The sequence below is a fragment of the Lontra canadensis genome, unplaced genomic scaffold, assembly GCF_010015895.1.
Source record: "Lontra canadensis isolate GAN:19392208 unplaced genomic scaffold, GSC_riverotter_1.0 scaffold113, whole genome shotgun sequence".
Classification (NCBI taxonomy): Eukaryota; Metazoa; Chordata; class Mammalia; order Carnivora; family Mustelidae; genus Lontra; species Lontra canadensis.
This window is the reverse complement of record NW_022631107.1, coordinates 376,149-400,561: the sequence shown is the minus strand read 5'-3', so window position 1 is coordinate 400,561 and position 24,413 is coordinate 376,149. Positions and strand designations below refer to the sequence as shown.

The 24,413-nt window shown below is 35.1% G+C and overlaps 1 protein-coding gene across 1 annotated transcript in view; it reads right to left on the bottom strand.

Moving 5' to 3' along the window:
• Window positions 1-382: 382 nt before the first annotated feature.
• The window catches only part of ZNF782 (zinc finger protein 782), a 36,930-nt gene continuing 12,899 nt past the window's right edge, over window positions 383-24,413 (bottom strand). Inside the window, exons 4-5 of the mRNA XM_032840577.1 lie at window positions 9,669-9,764; window positions 383-4,075 (exon numbers count right to left, since the gene is read on the bottom strand). Coding sequence (XP_032696468.1) covers window positions 2,226-4,075; window positions 9,669-9,764 — 1,946 coding nt within the window. The 3' untranslated portion in view covers window positions 383-2,225. The remainder of the gene's footprint in view (window positions 4,076-9,668; window positions 9,765-24,413) is intronic.

Sequence of the window (24,413 nt, the reverse complement as noted above, 5' to 3'; positions counted from 1 at the left end):
ACACCCAGTGTACATTACTTCAAGTGCCCTCCTTAATACCCATCACCCAGTTGCCTCATCCCTCCACCCACCTCCCTTCTAGCAACGCTGTTTGTTTTCTATAGTTGAGTCTTTTATGGTTTGCCTCCCTCTTTGTTTTCTTATTTTATTTTTCCTTCCCTTTCCCAAGTTCATCTTTTTCATTTCTTAAATTCCACGAGTGAAATCACATGTTATTTGTCTTTCTCTGATTCTTTCACTTAGCATAATATCCTCTAGTTCCATCCACATTGCCGCAAATGGCAAGATTTCTTTCTGTTTGATGGCTGAATAATATTCCATTGGGTATATATGTGCATGTGTGTACGTGTGTGTGTGTAAACCACATCTTTATCCATTCATCTCTTGAAGGACATCTAGGCTCTTTCCATGTTTTAGCATGGCAACCCTGAGGTAATACAAAAGTACACAGAAAACACTGTTTGGCTTCTTTGAAAACTGTTTAGTAACAATATCCTTCCCTAGATGCACATGTGAGAAAGCAGCAGGAGAAATGAAATATAGTATGGGATTCTGTCCATTCAGATATTTCCTGTAAAAGACTTATTAATCTACATGTGGTAAAATGTAGCTGATGTCAGAACAGTTACTGAGCAAGGGGTACATAATTCTATTATAATGATGTTGGGTTCCAGTATACTTATAAATACCTGGTAAGTGGCATGCACATATACAAACACACATAGATAAAAAATAGAGGAATCAGAAAATATTCACATATATTCAACGCTGTTCAGTTTAAGCAACTTATTTTTTATTTCTTTTTAAAGCTTCTTATTCCAGTGAATGTCTACATTATCAATATTGTTATGTTTAACTGTTTTCATAATTCATATGTAACAATAGTTCTATGAAACAATTTCTAAGTAGATGCTATTACTTACCTTTCTCAAATTGATAGATTCTCCCCCTGTAACACATTCTGAGAAAGATTAAAATTTGACAACGTGTTGGAAAACTTTCATATGTTTACAATTCAATTATCAGATATTTGATGAGATATTATTTTTTGGTAAAGGATTTCCTACATATGTTGAAATGTTGAGTTTCTTCCACTGATATTTACCTGATTGATGAGGAGGAGTTGTGGATAAAAACTATGGTCATTCAGGATATTGTCAGGGGTTTCTCCTGTGTCGGGTTTCTGATATATGTTGAGTTCAGATATCCACAGAAATCATATTCATAGGCTTTATTAGTTGAGGGTTTGGTGAGTATATGTCAGTATAGAGTATACTCAAGCCTGTAGAAACTCAGTAACAAATTTATATCCTTGCTTCAAAAAGACTGGTTACATGGAGGAAAAAACTCCATTCCAGTCACTCTTTACCCTGTTTCCTTCCATCTTGTACTTTCCCATCTTCAGTGCATGAGCCCCACGGTTTCACTGGGAGAAATCTCCACTCCATTCTAATAAGGGACAGGAGAAAACATTAATTCGAGGAATGTATTAAATGAGACTGGTCATTGGCACCCAAATCCTAACCAGAAGTTATTAATATGACACCATTTGGATGACACTGGTTGAGAAATTTAGACTAGGTGTGGCATGAGGGAAAAGAGGAAATGGTTATTGGTGAACAATTAATAGCCATTATATGGCATATGGGGATTACTTCTGTGTAAGTCAAATTGAGGGCTGATTTATAATAGAAAAATTCCCCACATCCATTACCTCATTTTTTGTTTGTGTTGAAATAGTGTGAGGTCTATAACCTTTACGCATTTTCTGTTGTACTGAGAAAGGTGGCTTTTGGCTAAAAGTTATCAAACACTTATTACATTCTCAGTTTTCTTATTGTATCATTTATCTGATGATGAGTAAATTTTGATAATTGACACAGAGTTTTCACATTTTATTACATTCCCAGACCTTTTCTGCAGTGTGAGTTTTCTGAGGATTGAGTACAGAGTATTTCTTATGTTCATTCTCTCTGTAATTTCATTTCTTTGGTGGGTGAGTTCTCTGATCCATAATGAGGACTGCACTTTGTATGAAAGACTGCCTATATAAAATATATTCCCAGAATTTCTCTCCTGTGTACGTTCTCTGATGTTTGTGAAGACTGGTATCTTGCAGAGGAACTTGCAATAGTTTATTCTATTCACAGGGTTCTCTTTCTCTTTTATATTGTGAGATTTGATTTCTGGCTCAACGTTTTTCCATATTCTTTATGTTCAGATGTTCAACTCCCTGTGTGGGCTTTCTGATGTTCTCTAAGGCTGGATTTCTGGCTGAAAGTTTTCCCACATTTATCACATTTATAGGGTTTCTCCCCTGTGTGAGTTCTCTGATGTACTCTGAGGTTTGATTTCTGGCTGAAAGCTTCTCCACAGTGATTACAATTATAGGGTTTCTCTCCTGTGTGAGTTCTCTGATGTTTTCTTAGGACTGACTTTTCACTGAAAGCTTTTCCACATTCATTACATTCATAGGGTTTTTCCCCTGTGTGAGTTCTCTGATGTCCTCTGAGATTTGATTTTTGCCTGAAAGTTTTTCCACACTCATCACATTTATAGGGTTTCTCCCCTGTGTGAGTTCTGTGATGCACTCTAAGATTTGATTTCTGGCTGAAAGCTTCCCCACAATGATTACATTTATAGGGTTTCTCCCCTGTGTGAATTCTATGATGTCCTCTGAGTTGTGATTTCTGACCAAAAGCTTTCCCACACTGATTGCATTTATAGGGCTTCTCCCCTGTGTGAGTTCTATGATGTTTTCTTAGACCTGACTTCAATTTGAAAGCTTTCCCACATTCATCACATTTATACGGTCTTTCCCCTGTGTGAGTTCTCCGATGATTTCTTAGGCCTGACATGTGGCTGAATGCTTTTCCACATTCATTACATTCAAAGGGTTTCTCCCCTGTGTGAGTTCTCTGATGTACTATGAGGATTGACTTATAGTTGAAAGACTTCCCACATTCATTACACTCATAGGGTTTCTCCCCTGTGTGAGTTCTCTGATGTATTCTTAGACCTGACTTTGCACTGAAAGACTTCTCACAACCATCACATTTATAGGGTTTCTCTCCTGTGTGAGTTCTTTGATGTTTTCTTAGGCGTGATTTCTCACTGAAAGCTTTCCCACATGCATGACATTCGTAGGTTTTATCCCCTGTGTGACTTTCCAGAGGCTGAATCAGGAATGAATTCATAGTACAGGGTTTTCCACATTCATTACATTCATAGGGTTTCAGTGTTATGTGAGTTCTCTGATGTATGTTGAAAGCTGACTGGCAACCTAATGTCTCTGTACATGTGTCATAATCAGAGGATTTGTCTGTTGTGTGAGTTCTCTGATGCACTGGGGGGGCTGGATTATGGATGAAATTCTTTCCATATTCAAAGGGTTTCACTCCTATATGAATTTTCTGATGTTCTCTTTGTGATTTTTGGCTGAAAGGTTTCCCTTCTGTGTCAGTTCTTTGCATGATCCTACTGAAATTATTTCTGTTTTTGGCACATTCATATTCATTAAATTCGCAATGACTCTTCTCTTCTGGATTATGGCTATGAGAGACTATAAAAGTTGATTTATCACATTGTTTTACCCCAAATTTACTGAATTTACAAGATTTCACTTTTGGGTGGATACTTTCAGATGCAATGAGAGCAGTCTGTTCAAGGAAAGCTTTTTCACATTCGTTGTACTCAGAAGCTTGCTGCAAAGTCTGAATTGCCTGATGCTGAATGACTTTCTCTTTATGACTGAAGGATTTCACATTTTTACTATAGACAAGTGATTTCTGGCTAGTATTAGTTCTGCTCTCCTTAATACTAAGAAGCCATTTCTCAGTAAGCTCATGAGCCTTCTTTCTTGAATATTGATAGTGTGGGGCCAATGAGCTGAGATGCAGGTAGGTAGGCCCTGTAGTATCAAATTTATAGGGCATTGTTCTTGCAGGTAAAATGTTTATGTCCAGATTACATGGTTCTGCTGTAGTCAATGATTTGTTGGTGAACAAAACTTGCCACAAATATTTGCCTTGGTCTTCTAGGCTCTTCTCTGAATGTTGATTAGGTTGGGAGTCTTCTAAAAAATGAGAAAATTAAAAATACTTTAAGATATTTAACACACTTCTTATGGAATGGGACTTATAGATATATGCCCTATTATGTATTTGATGTCTCAGTTTCTGGCTCAGGTTAATAAAGTAATTTCAAGTGTATATTCTTTTTTTGAAAAAAAAAAAAAAAAACAAAAAAAACAAAAAACAAAAAACAAAAAACAAAAAACCAAAAAACCAAAAAAACCCAAAAAACAAAAAATGAAAAAACTTTTTTAGTGGGAAGAAACTAGAAATAAATACCCATATGATTTGGCATCTTAAAGTATAGTTTTCAAAATTGGTTAAAGAAGAAGATATAAAGGAAAGGAACAATTAAGAATGTAGAATATATTTGAGAGAATTTGCTCTTGGGAACAGGAAAAAAGCAGTAAATGGGATGAATTCAACAAAGATTATGAAACTAAGTAGATTAAAAGGCTTTCAATGGATTTACCGGAGATAGAATTTGCATTAGGGAAAAATATGAGTCTAGATTCTTAGTCAAATATAGATTAAAACGGTAGCATAATCATTAGAATATATGATTACATTTGGAGCTCCATATTTTCTAGTCTACACAACAACACTAAGTTTATAATGGGACCAACTTCCTCATGGTGAAAAAAAAATTATTTGCCATGCTTTAATTCTCTCTGTGGTATTATTCACAGAAAAAGTGTATCAGTAGAAGTAAAAACAAAATGATGGGACTTAAAGTAATTTTTCCACCTATAATGGAGTCACTGGTCTATCCTGGTTCTGGTACCTTGGTATTATTGTTAAATAGTGACTATCTCTTGGTCATCAAACCTCAACTTTTCTCTTTTCAACTTGCTCATTATTTTCCCCAAACTAGTCCTGCTTGCCCAATCTTTGATTCTGTTTTCCAACATAGTTATTTATTTATTTATTTATTTATTTATTTATTTATTTATTTTTGACTGTGAGAACCTTAAGTAAGGATCATGCTTCAAACTGGACCTAAAAACTACAAGTATCCTTTGTATTTATTCACCATAAGTTTCTTATGCATATTTGACTGTTATTGCCCTTTTACTACCCACACTCCTAGCAAAAACATCAGGCCTATCCTAAAAATATTAGAAAGCCTTGAATACATTACCCTAGGCACCAAGGGATGAAAGATTTAAGTGATTCAGGGAAAATGTCATATTAACTACATGTTCATTGTGTGTTTTAGCTACCATTCCACCTGTCCATAGTATTTTCTGCTCTAATCTTGTTATCGGTCCCCATTAAATGGTTCTTTTCCAGCAGTAACTTTATATGCACACTCTTTCCCTAAATTGACTTCCAATTTAGTATTAGAACTATACAGAATCTAGATGCCTTTCAGGTATAGCAAAGCTATCTTCATTAAACTTAACAACAGAAAGACTTCTAATATCTTCTTACAAATTTAAGCAATATTTACTTTAAAATCTGAAAGAAGTACCATTCTGCCTGTATCATTATTTTAACAAGGGATATACAGAGAAGGCCCATATTTGTGACTCACGATTTTTTTTTTTTAAGATTTTATTCATTTATTCGACAGAGAGAAATCACAAGTAGGTAGAGAGGCAGGTAGAGAGAGAGGGAGAAGCAGGCACCGAGCTGAGCAGAGAGCCCGATATGGGGTCAATCCCAGGACCCTGAGATCATGACCTGAGCCAAAGGCAGAGGATTAACCAACTGAGCCACCCAAGCGACCTGTGACTCATGACTTTTAAAGTAAATTATCACAACCCAAATCAGGAGTCTTTTTTTTTTTTAGGATTCATTTTAAAATTGATGGCATGTCCATAGTTAAATGCGCAGCAATTTTCTCTTTCTTGGTTGTATTTAAAATACTGGTTCATCTTTTAATCAACAGTACCTTATATGATATGAAATATTTTTTATGCAGCTTTGCTCACTTTTCCAAAATGAAACCCTCACTATGATACTCTTTGCATCCTTCTGTAGTATGTCATAAAAAGCAGTGTGCTCAGAATTACCTAGGGAGCTTATAGAAGGGCTCAGATCGATTGCTGACTTAGCCTGAGGATTCAAAAAATCCTAGAAATTTGACTTGGGCATTGCATTTATGAATAGTGTCTTCTGAATGAATCAGTATGAAATAGTTATCTCCACCTCATTTTGGAATCAATCTACAATGTTATTAAAAATATTTATCATATAATACATATCAAAGTAGAAGAATCAAACAGACAATTCTTTTAAGGGGGGATCATAATCCAGGTGAGAAAAGGAGCTCATCTCATTCACTAACTTGACACATCCATCACATGATTTAAGAGGTTACAAAAGAAATGAAGTATAGGCTAAAATATTCCAAGATTATATTACACAAGTAGGAATCTGTCTCCTAACATATAATGAGTAAGAGTGCTTTCTTTCCTTTTTCTCGCTGAGGTTAGCTATTTAACTTACTTTTATTCCGAGGATTACCTTTGCTATATAATTGATACCATTATAGTTTGTATTACATTTTTTTACTTTACTTAAGCTTTCTTTTACAACTTTCTTTCTTGTTAAAAAAAGTACACTTGAGGGGCGCCTGGGTGGATCAGTAGGTTGAAGCCTCTGCCTTCGGCTCAAGTCATGGTCTCAGGGTCCTGGGATTGAGCCCTACATCAGGCTCTCTGCTCAGCGGGGAACCTGCTTCCTCCTCTCTCTCTGCCTGCCTCTCTGCCTACTTGTAATCTCTGTCTATCAAATAAATAAATAATAAAAATCTTAAAAAAAAAAAAAGTACAATTGACCGTATGTTCCAAGGGTCAACTGGCCAAGGGGTGCTGACCACTCCCCATGCAGCTGGAAATCTGTGTATAACTTCTGATTCCCCCAAAAACTTAACTACTAACAGCTTACTGTTGACCAGAAGCCTTACCAATAAGATAAACACAGTTAACACATATTTTGTAATTTGCATGTATTATATATGCTGTATTTTTACAATAAAGTAAGCTAGAGAAAAGAAAATATTATGAAGAAAATAAAAGAAAATATGTCTACAGTACTTTATTGCATTTATTGAAAAAAATCCATGTATAGGTAGATCTGTATAGTTCAAACCTGTGCTCTTCAAGTGTCAACTGTATACGAGATGAAAAATTCTGCACTGCTTTATCTACAGTTCAAAGGTTCTAATAAGACATTTTTTTTTTTTTAAGATTTTATTTATTTGACAGAGAGAGATCACAAGTAGGCAGAGAGGCAAGCACAGAGAGAGAGAGAGAGGGAGGAGGAAGCAGGCTCCCTGCCCAGCAGAGAGCCCGAAGCGGGACTTGATCCCAGGATCCTGAGATCATGACCTGAGCTGAAGGCAGAGCTTAACCCACTGAGCCACACAGGCAGCCCAAGACATGTTTTTTTAATAAAAACTTCTGGATATTGTATAATTTTGATTTACCTTTTGATGAAATAGGTTTTTGAAAGATATATATTCATCACTGATTTTAAGATAGACGGATTTTAACTTTTCTCATTATTGTTTGCAATTAGTGTTACTGAACGATAGTATCTCTGCTTTTTGGAATTTATTGACGTTTGTCTAAGATACTTTACATTTTCTCAGTGTTCCAAGGCCATTTAAAAGGAGGTTTATTTTTTGTTTTCAAAATAGAGTTTTGAAAGGCACTTAATAGATTTTTTTTATAAAATATGCTAGATAATGTCTAAACCAGAGATTGGGAAACTTTCTTTGTAAAAGGCCAGAGAGTAAGTGTTTGGGATTTGCTGGTCAAGCAATCTCTATTGCAATTATAGTTGACCCTTGAACAATGTGGAGATTAGGGGTGCCAACCCCCAAAGCAATTAAAAATATGCAATTTTTGACTCACCAAAAACTTAACTATTAATAGCCTGCTGTTGACTAGAAACTATACCAATGACATAAAGTTGATGAACACATTTTGTATGTTACATGTATTATATACTGTATTGTTACAATAAAGTTAGCTACAGAAAAGAAAATTATAAGAAAGAGAAAATACATTTACATGTGCTGTATTGAAAAAAATCCACATAGAAGAGAACCTGAGCAGTTAAAGCCTATGTTGTTTCTGTAGTTCAAACTGAAGTTACTCAGCTCTGCCTTGTAGTGCGAATACATGAACAAATGGACATGGCTGTGTGTTCCAATAAATGTTTCTTTACCAAAAAAAGCAGCAGGCAGGATTTGACATAGGGATAGTTTTCTGAGCTGTATTCTAGACCCCACTGAGTCTGGTATGAAAGAGGGGCATATTAAGGTCTATTATATCTAATGTATACCTACTTCCCCTTATAACTCTTGCCAGATTTTGTTTTATGAATCCTGATAATTTGGTACATAATACTGAAAACTTCAATGTCCTTTAAAACTTTTTTTAGCTTTATCAAAATATCCCTTTTCTTATCTGTTTTTAACATGAACTGATTCTTAAGTATTAGGTAAATAAATATTGAGTTTTAAAATGCTTTTGGCTTAACAATTCATGGCTATATTTCAAACTATATATATTACTTTTTAGGCATATCTCTTTGATACAATTTGATGGGATATTATCTTAATAGGTGAATTTAATTCATTTTCATTAGTTGATATGGCAGGTATGTTTACCTTACTGTATATTATGTAGTGTATTTGCATAGCTTTTGTGCAAAATGTTTAACACAGCAGACCTGAGACTGTTACCCTTAGATGGTTGGCTTGGAAGATTAGCCCTTGCCTGGCATCTACGAACTTAGATTTTGAGATGGTTCCTAAGAACCTAGTCTCTAATGAACTTCCCAGGTAGACAACATTCACTGCTGGGGGTCTTGGAAGCTTGCACTTGGTTTCCTCTGGACTTTGTCCCTTTTCTTTTTGCTGATTTTGCTTTGTACCAATCATTTCATGTTATAAATCTTAGCTGTTAAGTATGACTATATGCTGAGTAGCAAAAAGAACCAATGAATGCGGTATGTGGTAGTTGTCTTGAGGACTTGTTCTCTCTCTTTTTTAATTTGAAGTATAGTTGACACATAATATTATTGGGGACTCTGTATAGCTTTTAAAGAAACTTTTCTATTAATAGGTCTGTTATCTTTGCTCTATTAAACATATTTAACTTCTAATAATTAGGAAGGCTGCGGTTTGTTCCAGTAGTTATCCTTTCCAATTATATTATGTAATTTCTTAATTATCTATATATTTAGATGACAACTAGTAACTCATTATTATATGGTGAAAAAATTATGGTTCCTTTCTCTTTTCTAATCTGCTGATTCTCAATTTTAGTAGTTTTATTAATTTTTCTGTTTTTACTGTTAAGAATATGGAATTCATTATTTAACTTTTCAGCTTCCCATCTTTTAAGATGAGAACATCGACATGCTTACAACCCACTCCTTGTGTTAACTGGCCCCCCCCCCCACATTTTATTAGATCTATTATTTTTGTAATTTAAAAAGACTCTAAAAGACAGTGCTGAAAAACATTTTAAACAGCTCACTTCCAGCTGATTGCTTTAATTTTATTTTTTTTTTTAGCTGATCACTTTGGATCTAATTTTCTTGGATGCCTTCTGCCAGTATTCAATAACTCACCTGGGGAGCTCTTTCGTAGAAATTCTTTCTTTAATAACCATGGGTCCTCTCCTTGTTCCAATGTGAAGATCAGTTCTGGTTTTGCAAAGCAGTACCCTGTAAATGGGAAATAATTTAGCACTTCAGTTTAGCTGCATAGGTTTCACTGTTTCTGAATGTGAAGGAAGGTACAGTTTCAAAAGTGGCACATTTAGGGTGCTCACTACAACTTTTCTGGGAGGGGAATGATCACAAAAAATATTTTCTAATGCTTATAAAGCACCAATCTTCTTAACCCCCTAAATCACAAGCCTAAGTAATGTTAAATTCCAAAATGCTCAGTGTCTATGTTTTAAAGAAGAGAGGTTAGAAGGACTTTCCAAACTGGCCATAATAGAGTAAAAGGAACTGATTTACTTCTCCATACCACATACCTAAAAAAGTGTACAAACTATATAAAATGGTTTTTAGACTTTAGACACCAGGTGGTACAGACAGAAATACCTGAAATAGGAAAACAAATGATGTGAGTCCTAGGATTATCACGTGTTGACACAAAACGAACATAAACTTTAAAAAATTTTAAAGAGGGGCGCCTGAGTGGCTCAGTGGGTTAAGCCTCTGTCTTCGGCTCAGGTCATGATCTCAGGGTCCTGGGATCGAGTCCCACATCGGGCTCTCCGTTCATTGGGGCCCTGCATCCCTCTCACTCTCTGCCTGCCTCTTTGCCTTTGTGATCTCTCTCTGTCAAATAAATAAATAAAATCTTAAAAAAAATTTTAAAACAATTTTAAAGAGAAAGGAAGAGTTTTATCTGAGCCCAAGTTAGGACAACTGCCAGGGATACACAATCTTCACAAGCAAGAGAGTCTTCCAGGGAAGGAACATTTAGTGCAGGGTTATATATGTTCTTTACACAAAGAGTTACAAATCAACAGGATGAAGGACATTCCAGAAAGTTTCAGACTTTATCTTATGTTTTTATTATATGCAAGGCTCTATGATTAATCTCAGAGAGAGTTTTTGTTTTGTTTTTCTTATCTTTATGTTTGGAATGTTCCTTTTTCTTCTTCTTCTTTTTTTATTTAATTGATGTACAACATGTGCTTGCGGTAGAAAAAGAGCCCATGCTTTGAGGTTTTGCCGAGTCATTTTGGTCTTAGTTAATGTTAAAGCCCAGGAGCAGGGCCCACAAACATTAAAAATTGAAAATTTCCCTTATCACATAGCTTACTGCCAAGAGTTTAACCTAGAATGAAAGAACCAAAAAAGCCTAGCTGACTCATTAAGTTGAAGAAACATAAATGAATCATGACAACCAGAATTGTTAAGGATGAAATACTAGAGAAGAAAAAGCTGTACTGATATGGAGTCTTAGAGATTTGTAGAAGAGTCTCCTAAGTACTAACTTATGCAAGTATGGAAGAAAAATACTCAAGGATGGGGAAAGACCAGTGAAAAAGAATAGGCTGAAAAAATTATCAAAGCATACATAGATTTAGGAAGCTTCTGCTGCCACCAGCCAGGGTAGAAAAATCTACTTCATGGCCAACTGGGAAGAATACCAGAAGGATGTTTATTGCTTAACAGAAGAGCCAAGGAGTCCTAAAGCAAGCTCTGAATCTAATAAAACACAGCTTAATGCAATCCCTGAAATAATCAAATTAATTCCAAGTAACTTAACTACATACCAGTAAAGGCCTCAAAATATTTAAAATACAAAAAAAAAAAAAAATCCAAAAAACCCAACTAGTAGCTAACAATATATTATCAGTGCTCCATAAGATAAATGTACTTTTGATCCCCTTTATCAATGTCATCCCTCCTCCCCTCTGACAACCACTAGTTTGTTCTCTGAATTTAAGAGTTTGCTTTTTTGTTTACCCTTTTTTTGGCGGGGGGGGAGGTTTTTTCTTTTGTTTTGTTTCTTAAATTCCAAAATGAGTGAAATCATATGATAATTGTCTTTATCTGATTGACTTATTTCACTCAACATTATACCCTCTAGGTACATCCATGTATTGCAAATGGCAAGAACTCATTTGATGAAGAAAAAAATCTCCCTCTCCCACTTCCCCTGCTTGTGTTCCCCCTCTCTCTGTCAAATAAATAAATAAAATCTAAAAAATAAAATAAAAAGAAATTTTTTATTTTAGAATGTCTTTTAAGTTCACAAGAAAACTACAAGGATAGGAAGGAAAATTCCTAAATATGCTGTACCCAATTTACCCTACTGTTATCATTCCTAGATTTGTCACAACTAATAATATAATGTTGACAATTATTAAATAAAATCCATACTTTGATATTTATTTTTCCCCCTTAATCTCGTTTTTCTGTTCCATAGTTCCATCCAGGATACAATATTATATCTAGTTATCATGTCTCCTTAGACTCCTCTAGATTATGAGTGACTTGCCCTGGTTTTGATAACCTTGACATTTAGAAGACGTTGCAGAAAGTCCTTCAGTATGGGATACTTGTCTGATATGTTTTGAGGATAAAAATGGAATTTGTGTTTTGGGGATAAAGACCACAGAGGCAAAGACACTGTATTCTTATCCCATCTTATGCTATCAACATGACACTATTTTCTTTTCATTCAACTTTTTATTTAAATTCTAGTTAGTTAACATACAGTTAACTATGTTAACTATGTGAATACTACTTTCAGGAGTAGAATTCAGTGGTTTATCACACACAACACGCATCACCCATTTAGCCCATTCTCCACACACCTCCATCAACCCTCAGTTTGAGCTCTATCGTTGAGTCTCTTATAGTTTGCTTCCTTCTTTACCCTTGTCCCATATGTTCATGTTTTGTTTCTTAAATTCCACATATGAGTGAAATCATATGGTATTTTTCTTTCTCTAATTGACTTATTTTGCTTAGCATAACACACTATAGTTTCATCCATGTCATTGCAAATGGAAAGATTTCATTGTTTTTGATGGCTGAGTAATATTCCAGCCCCCCCAATCCTACATCTTCCTTATCATCCACTGATGGACATATGGGCTCTTTCTTTATTTTGGCTATTGTGGACATTGCTGATATAAACACTGGGGTGGATGTGCCCCCCTGAATCACTATGTTTGTATACTTTGGGTAAAAACCTAGTACCGCAATTGCTGAGTCAGCGTAGTTCTATTTTTAACTTTCTGAGGACCCTCCATACTGTTTTCCAGATTGGCTGGGCCAGTTTGTATTCCCACCAACAGTGCAAGAGGGTTTCCCTTTCTCCATATCCTTGCCAGCATTCATTCTTTCCTGAGTTGTTAATTTTAGCCACTCTGACTGGTGAGATGCTATCCCATTATGGTTTTGATTTGTATTTGAACATTTTTTTCATGTGTCTGTTAGCCATTTGTATGTCTTCTTGGAGAATGTCTATTCATGTATTCTTCCCATTTTTTTGACTTGATTTTTAATTTTTTGGGTGTAGAGTTTGGTAAGTTCTTTTTAGATTTTGGATACTAGCCCTTTATCTGATATGTAATTTGCAAATACCTTCTTCCATTCCATAGGATGCCTTTTAGTTTGTTTGCTTTGTTGTGCAGAAGATTTTTGTCTTGATGAACTCCCAATAGTTCATTTTTGCTTTTGTTGTTCTTGCCTCTGGAGACACGTCTAGCAAGAATTTGCTGTGGCTGAGGTCAAAAGAGGTTGATACCTGTATTCTTTTCTAGGATTTTGATGGATTCCTGTTTCACATTTAGGTCTTTTGTCCACTTTGAATTTATTTTTTTGTGTATGGTGTAAGAAAGTGGTCCAGTTTCATTCTTCTGCATCTATTTTCCCATTACCATTTGATTTCCCAATACCATTTGTTGACGAGACTGTCTTTTTCCCATTGGATATTCTTACCTCTTTGTTGAACATTAACATTGTTTGACCATGTAGTTGTGGACTCATTTCTGGATTTGGTGTCTGTTCTATTGATCTATGTGTCTATTTTTTTTTCTGCCTGTACCATACTATTTTGATTACTACAGTTTTGTGTAGTATAACATGAATTCTGGAATTGTGATACCTCCAGTTTTGTACTGCTTTTTCAACATTGTGTTGGCTATCTGGTGGTTTTTGTGGTTCCATATAAATTTCAGAATTGTTTCTTCTGGATCTGTGAAAAATACTGGTGTTATTTTGGTAGGGATTGCAATGAATGTGTATACTGCTTTAGGTAGTATAGACGTTTTAAAAATATTTGGTCTCCCAATCCATTAGCATGGAATGTTTTTCCATTTCTTTGTGTATTCCTCAATTTCCTTCACAAATATTCTGTAGTTTTCATAGCACAATTCTTTTACCGCTTTGGTTAGATAGGTACCTTTGAGTTTTTGGTACCACTGTAAATGGGATTGACTCCTTTCTGCTGCTTCATTGTTGATGTATAGAAATGCAACAGACTTCTGTGTGTTGACTTTATAGACTGTGACCTTGCTGAATTCCTGTGTAAATTTTAGCAATTTTTTGGTGGAGTCCTTTGGGATTTTTTCATAGAGAATCATGATGTCTGCAAAGAGTGAAAAGTTTGACTTCTGTGCTCATCTGAATGCCTCTTATTTCCTTTTGTTTTCTGATTGCTGAAGCTAGGATTTCTAGTAATATGTTGAACAACAGTAGCGAAAGTGGACATCCCAGTCGTGTTCCTAACCTTAGGGTAAAAGCTCTGTTTTTCCCCACTGAGGATGATATTAGTTGTAAGTCTTTTGTATAAGGCCTTTATGATGCTGAGGTATGTTCCTTCTCTCCCCACTTTTCTGAGGTTTTTTTTTTTTTTATCAAAAAGGATGCGGTATTTTGTCAAATGCCTTTCTGCACTGAGAGGATCACATGGTTCTTATCCTTTGTTTTGTTAATGTATTGTATCATGCTAATCGACTTGTGCCTGTTGAACCACCCTTGTAGCCCAGGAATAAATCCCACTTGATCTTGGTGAATAATCCTATTAATATACTGTTGGATCCTATTGGCTGGTATCTTTTGGAGAATTTTGGCATTTATGTTCATCAGTGATAATATTGGTCTATAATTCTCTTTTTTAGCGAGGTCTTTGTTTTGGGGATTTGGCCTCATAGAATGAGTTTGGAAGTTTTCCTTTCACTTCTATTTTTTTTGGAAAAGTTTCAAAAGAATGGGTATTAATTTTTCTTTAAATGTTTGATAGAATTCCCCAGGTAGCCGCCCAGCCCTGGACATTTGTTTGTTGGGAATGTTTTGATTACTGCTTCAATTTCATTGCTGGTTATGTGTCTGTTCAGGTTTTCTATTTCTTCCTGTTTCAGTTTTGGTATTTTATATGTTTCTAGGAATGCATCAATTTCTTCCAGATTGCCTAATATGTTGGCATATAATTGCTCATAATATTCTCTTATAATCATATTTCTTTGGTGTTTGTTGTGATCTCTCCTCTTTCATTCATGATTTCATCTATTTGGGTCTCTCTTTTTGATAAATCTGGCTAAGGGTTTATCAATTTTTGTTAATTCTTTTAAAGAAACAGCTGTTTCATTGATCTGTTCTACAGTTTTGTTTTTTTTTTAAATTTCTGTACCATTGATTTCTGCTCTAATCTTTATTATTTCCCTTCTCCTGCTGGATTTAGGCTTTATTTCCTCTTATTTTTCCAGCACCTTTGGGTGTAAGGTTAGGTCTTGTGCTTGAGACTTTTCTGGTTTCTTGAGGAAGGCCTATATGGGTATATACTTCCCTCTTCGGATTGCCTTTGCTGCATCCCAATGGGTTTAGAATGTGTATTTTCATTTCCTTCCATGTATTTTTAAAATTCTCCTTTAATTTCCTGGTTGACCCATTCATTCTTTAGTAGAATGTTCTTTAATCTCCACATATTTGTGTTCCTTCCAAGTTTTTTCTTGTGGTTGAACTCAAGTTTCATAGCATTGTGGCCCAAAAATATGCATGGTATGCTCTCAACCTTTTTGTACTCGTTGAATCCTGATTTGTGACCCAGTATGTGCTGATTGTCTTGGAAACTCTTTATCTTTCCTTCTATTCTGAATGACAGCCCTAACGGATAAAGTATATTTGGCTGCCTATTTTTCCCATTTATCTGCTCTAAACTTTATTATTTCCTGCCTTTTGGCCCCAGGTCTTGTTTTTCTAGTTCCCTGAGAAATAAAGGTGTTTATTTGATGTTTTTTATTTCCTAATATAGGCATTATTGGTACAAACTTCCCTCTTACTACAGCTTTTGCTTCATCTTATACCTTTTTAGCATGTTGTATTTTTGCTTTTGCTGGATTCAAGATAGTTTTTACATTATTTTTCCATTTTTTTTCTGACCCAATATTTAACTGTGTTGTTAGTTTCCACATTTTTTGAATTTTCCTATTTTCTTGTTATTCATTTATAGTTCAGAATGATTTCAATCTTCTAAAATTTGTTAAGATTTGCTATTTTTTTTTTAACCTAACATTCTCCTGGAGAATAATGTGTGTGCTTGAGAAAATTATGTTTGCTTCTGATGGATGGAAGGTTCTATATTTGTCTGTTACATCCAATTGGTCTATCAGGTTCAAATCAGCTGTTTCTTTATTAATTTTTATGTCTAGACTTTCTTTCCATCATTGTAGGTGGAATATTGAAATCACCTACTTTTTATTGCTGTTAGCTTCTCTGTTTAGACCTATTTATGTATAACTCAGAGATATTTCAAGTACAGCTCCAGGCCATCACAATAAAATGAATACTGCATTACAGCAAATTACATGAATTTTTTGGTTTCACAATGCATGTTATGCTTATACTATACTGTAGTCTATTAAGTGTGTAATAGCATTATGCTGAAGAAACATATACTTATAAAAGAACTTCACAGATAAAATATTCTAACCATCATCTGAGCTTTCAGGAAATTGTAATCACAGATAACAGTTCGCCTTTAGCAAATGCTATAATAATGAAAAAGTTTTTAAACTTTTAATTCCTGTATAGTTAATATACAATGTTATATTAGTCTCAGGAGCACAAAATGCTTCACCAATCTGTCCACTGCTCAATGCTCATCAAGAGAAGTGTACTCTTAATCCCCTTCACCTATTTCACCCATAGCCCCACCCACCACCCTCTCTTAACCATCAGTTGAGAGTATGTTTTTTGGTTTCTCTTTTATTTTGTTGTTCATTTATTTTTTTCTTCAATTCCACATAGTAGTGATATCTGTATTTGTCCTTTTCTGACTTATTTCACTTATTAGCATTATGCTCTAGTTCCATTTGTGTGTTGCAAATGGCAAGATTTCATTTTCATGGCCAAGTAATATTCCACTGTATGTATTTACCATGACTTCCTCTATTTATGGACACTTGGGGTGCTTCTATCTCTCGGCTATTGTAAATAATGCTTCAGTAAACATATGGGTGCATGTATCCCTTTGAATTAGTGTTTTTGTACTTGGTGAGTAAATCCCTAGTAGATTGGTCCTATTTTTAACTTTGTAGTTAAACTTTGTAAGAAACCTCCATATTGTTTTCTACAGTGGCTGTACCAGTTTGCATTCCTACCCATAGTGCAAGAGTATTTCTTTTTCTCCACATCCTTGTCAACACTTGTTTTATCTTTTGTTTCGGATTTTAGCCATTCTGACATCACATTGTGGTTCTGATTTGCATTTCCCTGATGATCAGTCATGTTGAGCATCTTTTTATGTGTCTGTTGGCTATCTGGATGTCTTCTTTGGGGAAATGTCTGTTCAAGTCTTCTGCCCATTTTTTAATTGGATCGTTTTTTGGGTGTTGAGTTTTATAAGTTCTTTATAGATTTTGAAGACTAACCCTTTATCAGCCCTATCATTTGCAAATACCTTCTCCCATTCAGTAGGTTGCCTTTTAGTTTTGTTGATTTTTTTCATTTGTTGTGCAGAAACTTTTTATTTTGATGTAGTCCCAAGTTTATTTTTACTTTTATTTCCCTTGTCTCAGGAGACCTATCTGGAAAGATGTTGCTATGGCCAATGTCAAAGAAATTACTGCCCGTGTTCTCTTCCAGGATTTTTATGGTTTCAAGTCTCATGTCTAGATCCTTAAACCATCTTAAGTATTATTGTGTATGGTGAAAATGGTCCAGTTTCATTCTTTTGCATATTGCTGTCTACTTTTCCCAGCATCATTTGTTGAAGAGATTGTCTTTTTTCCATTGCATGTTCTTGCTTTTGTTGATCATTACTAACCATGTTAATGTGGGTTCATTTCTGGGCTCAATATTCTCTTCTATCTATGTGTCTATTTTTGTGCCTGTATCATACTGTTTTGATTACTACAGCATCATGTAATAGAACTTGATATCTGGAATTGTGATATCTCCAGTTTTGTTCTACTTTTTCAACACTGCTTTGGCTATTTGGGGTCTTTTATGGTTCCATACAAACATTAGGATCATTCTAGTTCTGTGAAAAATGCTTGGTGTTTTGGTAGGGATAACATTAAATCTGTAGATTGTTTTGGGTAGTATGTATATTTTAACAGTATTTTTTCTTTCAGACCATGAACATGGAATATCTTTGCATTTGTTTGTGTCCTCTTCAATTTCCTTCATAAATGTTTTATAGTTTTCATAGTATAGGTCTTTTCACGTCCAGGGTTAAGTTTATTCCTATGTATTTTATTCTTTTTGGTGCAATTATAAATGAGATCGTTTGCTTAATTTCTCTTTCTGCCACTTCATTATTAGGGTATAGAAATGCAGTGAATTTCTGTATATTGATTTATTATCCTGCCACCTTACTGTATTCATTTATCAGTTTTAGCAGGTTTGTTTTTGGTTTGAGTTTTTTGGGGTTTTCTATATATAGAGTCATGTAATCTGCAAATAGTCGAAGTTTTACTTTTTCCTTATGAATGTGGATGCCTCTTATTCCTTTTTTTTGCTTTGTTGCTGTCATTAAGAGTTCCAGTAGTATGCTGAACAAAAGTGGTGAGAGTGGACATTCTTGTCTTGTTCCTAACCTTGGGAGAAAAGCTCTTAGTTTTTCCCCATTGAGAATGATGTTATTAGCTGTGGGTGTTTCATATATGGCCTTTATTATTTCGAGGTATGTTCCCTCTAAATCTACTATGTTAAGGTTTTTTTTTTTCAATCACGAATGGATGTTGTATCTTGTCAAATGCTTTTTCTGCAAATATTGAAATGTTCCTACAGTTTATGTCCTTTCCCATATTGATGGGATGTATCACATTGATTGATTTGTGAATACTGAGCCACCCTTGAAACCCAGGAATAAATTCCACTTGATTGTGGTGGATGATATTTTTATGTATTGTTTGATTTGATTTGCTAATATTTTGTCTGGGTCTTTTGCATCTATATCATACTTCAGATCTTATTTTCTCTTTCTTATGTGGAGACTTTGTTTTTGGTGTCAGGGCAAATGCTGGCCTCTTGCAATGAATTTGGAAGTTTTCCTTCCTTCCTTTTTTTTTTTTTTTTAAAGAATAGGTATTAACTCTTCTTTAAATGTTTGGTAAAATTTGCCTGTGAAGCCATCTGTTCTTGGACTTTTGTTTGTTGGGGGTTTTTGATTACTTATTCAATTTCACTGCTGGTAATAGGTCTTCCCAAATGCTTAAGTTTTTGTGGTGTTAGATGTATTTCTCCTCTTTCATGTCTGATTTTGTTTATTTGAGTTCTTTCTCTTTTGATGAATCTGTATAAAGGTTTATCAATTCTGTTCATTTTTTCAAAGAACCAGCTCTGTGTTTTATTGATCTGTTCTACTGGTTTTTGTTTTTTTTTGTTTGTTTGTTTTTAGTTTCTATTAAGTTTATTTCTGCTCTAATATTTATTTCCTTCCTTTTACTGGTTTGAGGTTTTGTTTGTTCTTTTTCTAGCTCCTTTAGGTGTAAGGGTAGTTTTTTGAGATTTTTCTTGCTTCCTGAGGTGGGTCTGTATTGTTATAAACTCACCTCTCAAAACCACTTTTGCTTTGACCTGAAGATTTTGGACCATTATAATTATATTTTTGTTTGTCTCCATGTATTTTTTGTTTTCCTCCTTGATTTCTTAGTTGACATACTCATTGTTTAGTATCATGTCACTTAACTTCCATGTAGTTTTGCTCTTTCCAGACTCTTTCTTCTGTTTGATTTTCAAAGTACCATGATCAGAAAAGACATGGTATGACTTTAGTCTTTTTGAATTTGTTGAGGTTTGTTTTATGTCCTAATATGTGATCTATTCTGGGAGAATGTTTCATGTGCCCTTGAAAAGAATGTGTATTCTGCTGTTTTAGGGTGGAATGTTCTGACTATATATCAGATCCATCTGGCTGATGTGTCATTTAAAGCCACTTGTTGATCTTCTGTTTGATCTATTCATTGATGTAACTGAGTATTAAAGTCTCCTAATATTATTGTATTACTACACCAATTACTTTATGTTTATTATCATGAGCTTTATGTATTGGGTGCTTCTGTGTTGGTGCATATTGTTATAAATTCTTATTGGGTTGTTCCCTTATAAATGATATTACGTCCTTACAAAAAAACAGTTTTTGTTTTAAAATCTTTTTTCTTTCTTTCTAGGTGGCTCAGTCGGTTAAGCATCTGCCTTTGGCTCAGGTCATGGTCCCACAGTCCTGGGGTTGAGTACCGCACTGCGTTCCTTGCTTGGTGGGAAGCCTACTTCCCCCTCTGCCTGCTGCTCCCCCTGCTTGTTCTCTTTCTCTCTCTCTCTGACACATAAATAAAATCTTAAAAAAAAAAAATCTCTTTTCTTACTGGTTACCAGAATGGATGTGGGTGGAGAGATCGGTTAAATAGGTGATGGGGCCTAGGAAGTGCATTTGTTGTGATGAGTATCAGGTGTTGTATGGAAATGGTAAATCACTATATCATACACATGAAACTAATATTCTGTATATTAAATAACTATAATTTAAATATAAGCTAAAAAGACAAATACAATAGTATATATTGACTATCCATGTATTAAGTAAATAGTCTATTTTGTCCAAATAAGTATTTCTACCTCAGCTTTCTTTTCATATCTATTTGTGTGATAAATACTTTTCCATCCCTTTACTTTCAAGCTACATGTGTCTTTAGTTCTTCTTTTCTTAAAGATTTTATTCACTTATTTGACAGAGAGGGAGAGAGACCACATGTGAGGGAGCATGAGTGCACAAGCAGGGGGACTGGCAGGCAGAGGGAGATGGAGAAGTGGGCTCGGAGTTTGATGCAGGGGTCGATCCCAGGACTCTGGGATTGTGACCTGAGCTGGAGGTAGAAGCCTAACTGAGTTACCCAGGTGCCCCGTGTCTTTAGTTCTGAAATAAGTCTCTTATAGGAGTATACTCTTATAGAGTATATACACTCTATAGAGTTATAGAGTATCCATATAACAGGAGTGTTAATATGCTTCAAGTTGTTGCCAAGTTCCCTAAATCTATTTTCATTTTGTATTAGTTTTTTCTCTCTCACCTGTTCAGCTTGATTGCTTTCCTCCAGGTTGCTCATCCGTTCTTCTGCCTCCTTTAGTCTACTTCATTCCTTCTAGTGATTTTTAATTTCATTTATTGAGTTCTTCTTTGATTGGTTCTTTTGTATGTTTTCTACCTCTTTGTTAAGGTAGCTCTTAGGTCCTCTATTCTTTTATCAAATCCTTTGAGTAATTCTATGACCATTATTTTAATTTCTCTATCAGGCATATTAATTATCTTCATTTTGTTTATGTCTCTTGCTGCGATTTGTCTTGTCTTCTCATTTAAGACATATGCTTCCGTGTCCTCATTTTGACTAACTTTCTGTGTAGTTTCTATGTGTTAGGAAAGTTAGCTGCATTTCCTGCCCTTAAAAGTAGTTGCCTTATGATAAAGAGACTCTATAGTGCCCTGCAGTGGAGTGTCCCTTGGTCACGAGAACCTAGTAGGTGTCTCCTACGTGTGTTGCTTGTGTTTTCTTTTGTGGCTGAGGCACTTTTTCCTTGGACAGTTGTCTTCAACATCTCTCTACTAACCCTGTAGGCAGGGTTAGTTGCTGTGGTGATAGTGATCACTTTGGGGCTGCCTTAGGCTTGATGAGAGTCAGACCAGTTATTTGCTAGAGATGCAATAGTACTGAAGTGCAGGACACTTTCCCTGTTTTGTCCCCCAAGAAGTTTTCCTTGGTAGGTGGGACCTGTAGTAGACCAGGTATCTTCCCCCAGTGGTTGTCTTTCTCCCTGTTGCTGTGGTTGCTTACATTCTGCCAGCCCTGTCACAGTACTTTGGATGGGCTCTGGCCAGGAGTGTATTGGAGGGGGGTGGATCTGCAGAAGCAACCTCTGTGGAGGTTGAAGGTAGGATGCACAGTGTTAACAAAAGGTTTGGGAGGGTCCTCTGTGGAAAAAGAGCTGGTGCTGAGGCCTTGCTGGAAGTCACATGTTCATAGGGGAATGGGAGTGAAGTGGGCACTGTTAGCAAGTTAGTGAGTATTGGCACTGTGCTGGTTCCCACAGGTTGCTATGCTGGGGGTGGGGTGGCGGAGGGAAATGGTGCCTGCCAACTCCTTTATTCCTGGAGAAGTCACTGAATGATTCCTGTCCCACCAGCACAGGCTCTGAGACTAGTAAATAAATCTTCATCTGATATACCCCAGGCTATTTTCAAACCACTACTCCTATGCTATATCACTGCAGGGCTGTTTGGGTGGGGACTCAGTTTCCTCTCATCCCCCTGTTCTCCCAGATGTTAGGCCACTGATTTTTAATGTTTCAGGTGTTAAGTTCCACTGATTGTAAGGACTCAGGAAATCTGGCCTCTTTGGTTTCCAAAGTCAAATGTTATGTGATGCCTCTAGCTTTGTTCTTTCTCAAGACTGCTTTGGCGATTTGGGGTCTTTTGTGGTTCCATACAAATTTTAGAATTGTTTCTTCTAGTTCTGTGAAAAAGGTCATTGGAATTTTGATAGTGAGTGCACTGAATCTGCAGACTGCTTTGGGTAGTGTGGGCTATTTGAACAATATCGATTCTTCCATTCCATAAGCACAGAATATCTTTCCATTTATTTCTCTTCAATTTTTGCATCAATGTCTTATTGTTGTCAGTATACAATGTCTTTTTGTTGTCCGTGTATGGTGTGTCTTTCACCTCCTTGGTTAAATTTATTCCTAGGTATTTTATTCTTTTTTAAAAATTTTATTGTAACTGTGATTTTTTTCCCCCTTCTAACAGTAGATTTGTGTACAGAAACACAACAGATTTCTACATAGTGATTTTTTATATTCTGCAGCTTTATTGAATTAAGGTACCAGTTTTTCCAGAGTCTTTAGTCTTTTCTATGTATAGTTTCATGTCATCTGCAAACAGTGACAGTTTTACTTCTTCCTAACCAATTTGGATGCCTTTTATTTCTTCTTCTAGCCAAACTGCTGTGGCTAGGACCTGCAAGAGGATGTTAAATAAAAATGGTGAGAGTAGGCATCCTTGTTCCTAATCTTAGAGGAAAAACTTTTAGCTTTTCACCATTCACTATGATGTTAACTGTGGACTTGTCATATGTGGCCTTCATTATGTTTAGATACATTCCCTCTGTACCCATTTCGTTGAGAATTGTTATCATAAGTGCATGCTGAGTTTTGTCAGATGCTTTTTCTGCATACTAATATAATTACATGATTTTTATATCCTTTATTTTGTTCATGTGACATATCTTAATGATTGACTTGCAGATATTGAACCATTCCCATCCTTGCATCTCTGGAATAAATTCTCCTTGATCATGCTATGTGATTTTTCAGTGTATTGATGAATTTAGTTTGCTAACATTTTGTTGAGGACTCTGCATATATTTCATCAAGGATATTGGCCTCTAATTTTCCTTCTTGGGGTGTTTTTGTCTGGTTTTGGTATTAGAGTAATGCTGGTCTCATAAAATGATTTTGGAAGTGTTCCCCTCCTTCCTTCCTTTAATTTTTTTTTTACTATTGAATTTTTTGAGTTTATAATGAGTTCTTTGTCAAATATATGATTTGCACATTTTCACACTTATCAGTGACTTGTCTTCTCACCCTCTGTATAAGGTTTTTCCAAGGTCTAAATTTTTAATTTTGATGAAGTTCAATTTTTATCAGTGTTTTTGTTGTTATATCTAAGAATGCTTCACCAAGTTTTTGGTCCAAAAATTTTCTCCAAATTTTAAAGATTATGTCATTTTACATTTAAATTTACAGTACATTTTGAGTTAATATCTGTATAGTTATGTCTAAGTCGATATATATATATATATATATATATATTTATTTATTTATTTATTTTTGCCTGTGGATATCCATTTGCTTTGTACCATTGTTTTTCTCCCATTGAACTGTCTTTTCCTTTCTCAAAAATCAGTTAGCTGTATTTTCAGGGGTCAATTTCTGGGTTCTTTAATTCAGATAGTGATGCTTCCCACATTATATTTCTTGTTCAACATTGTTTTATCTGTTCTGGTTACTTTGGCTTCACATATAAATTTGGAATAATGCTGTTGTGCTTTTTTAAATCTTGCTTGGCTTAACATTTACATTTAATGTATCATTTAATGTACCTATTCTGAAGAGTTAATATCTTTACTGTGTTGCAATCCCTAAACAAACTATATACACTGATTTAGAACTTTGATTTTTTTCATCAGGGTTATATAGTTTTCAGCATAAAAGCCCTGTACAAGTTTTGTTTAATTTATACCTTAGTATTTCATTATTTTGAGTGGTGGCAAATGGCATTGTATTTTACTTTGTTTTCTTATTATCAGTTGCTGGTTTATAAAATATTTTTATATGTTCTTT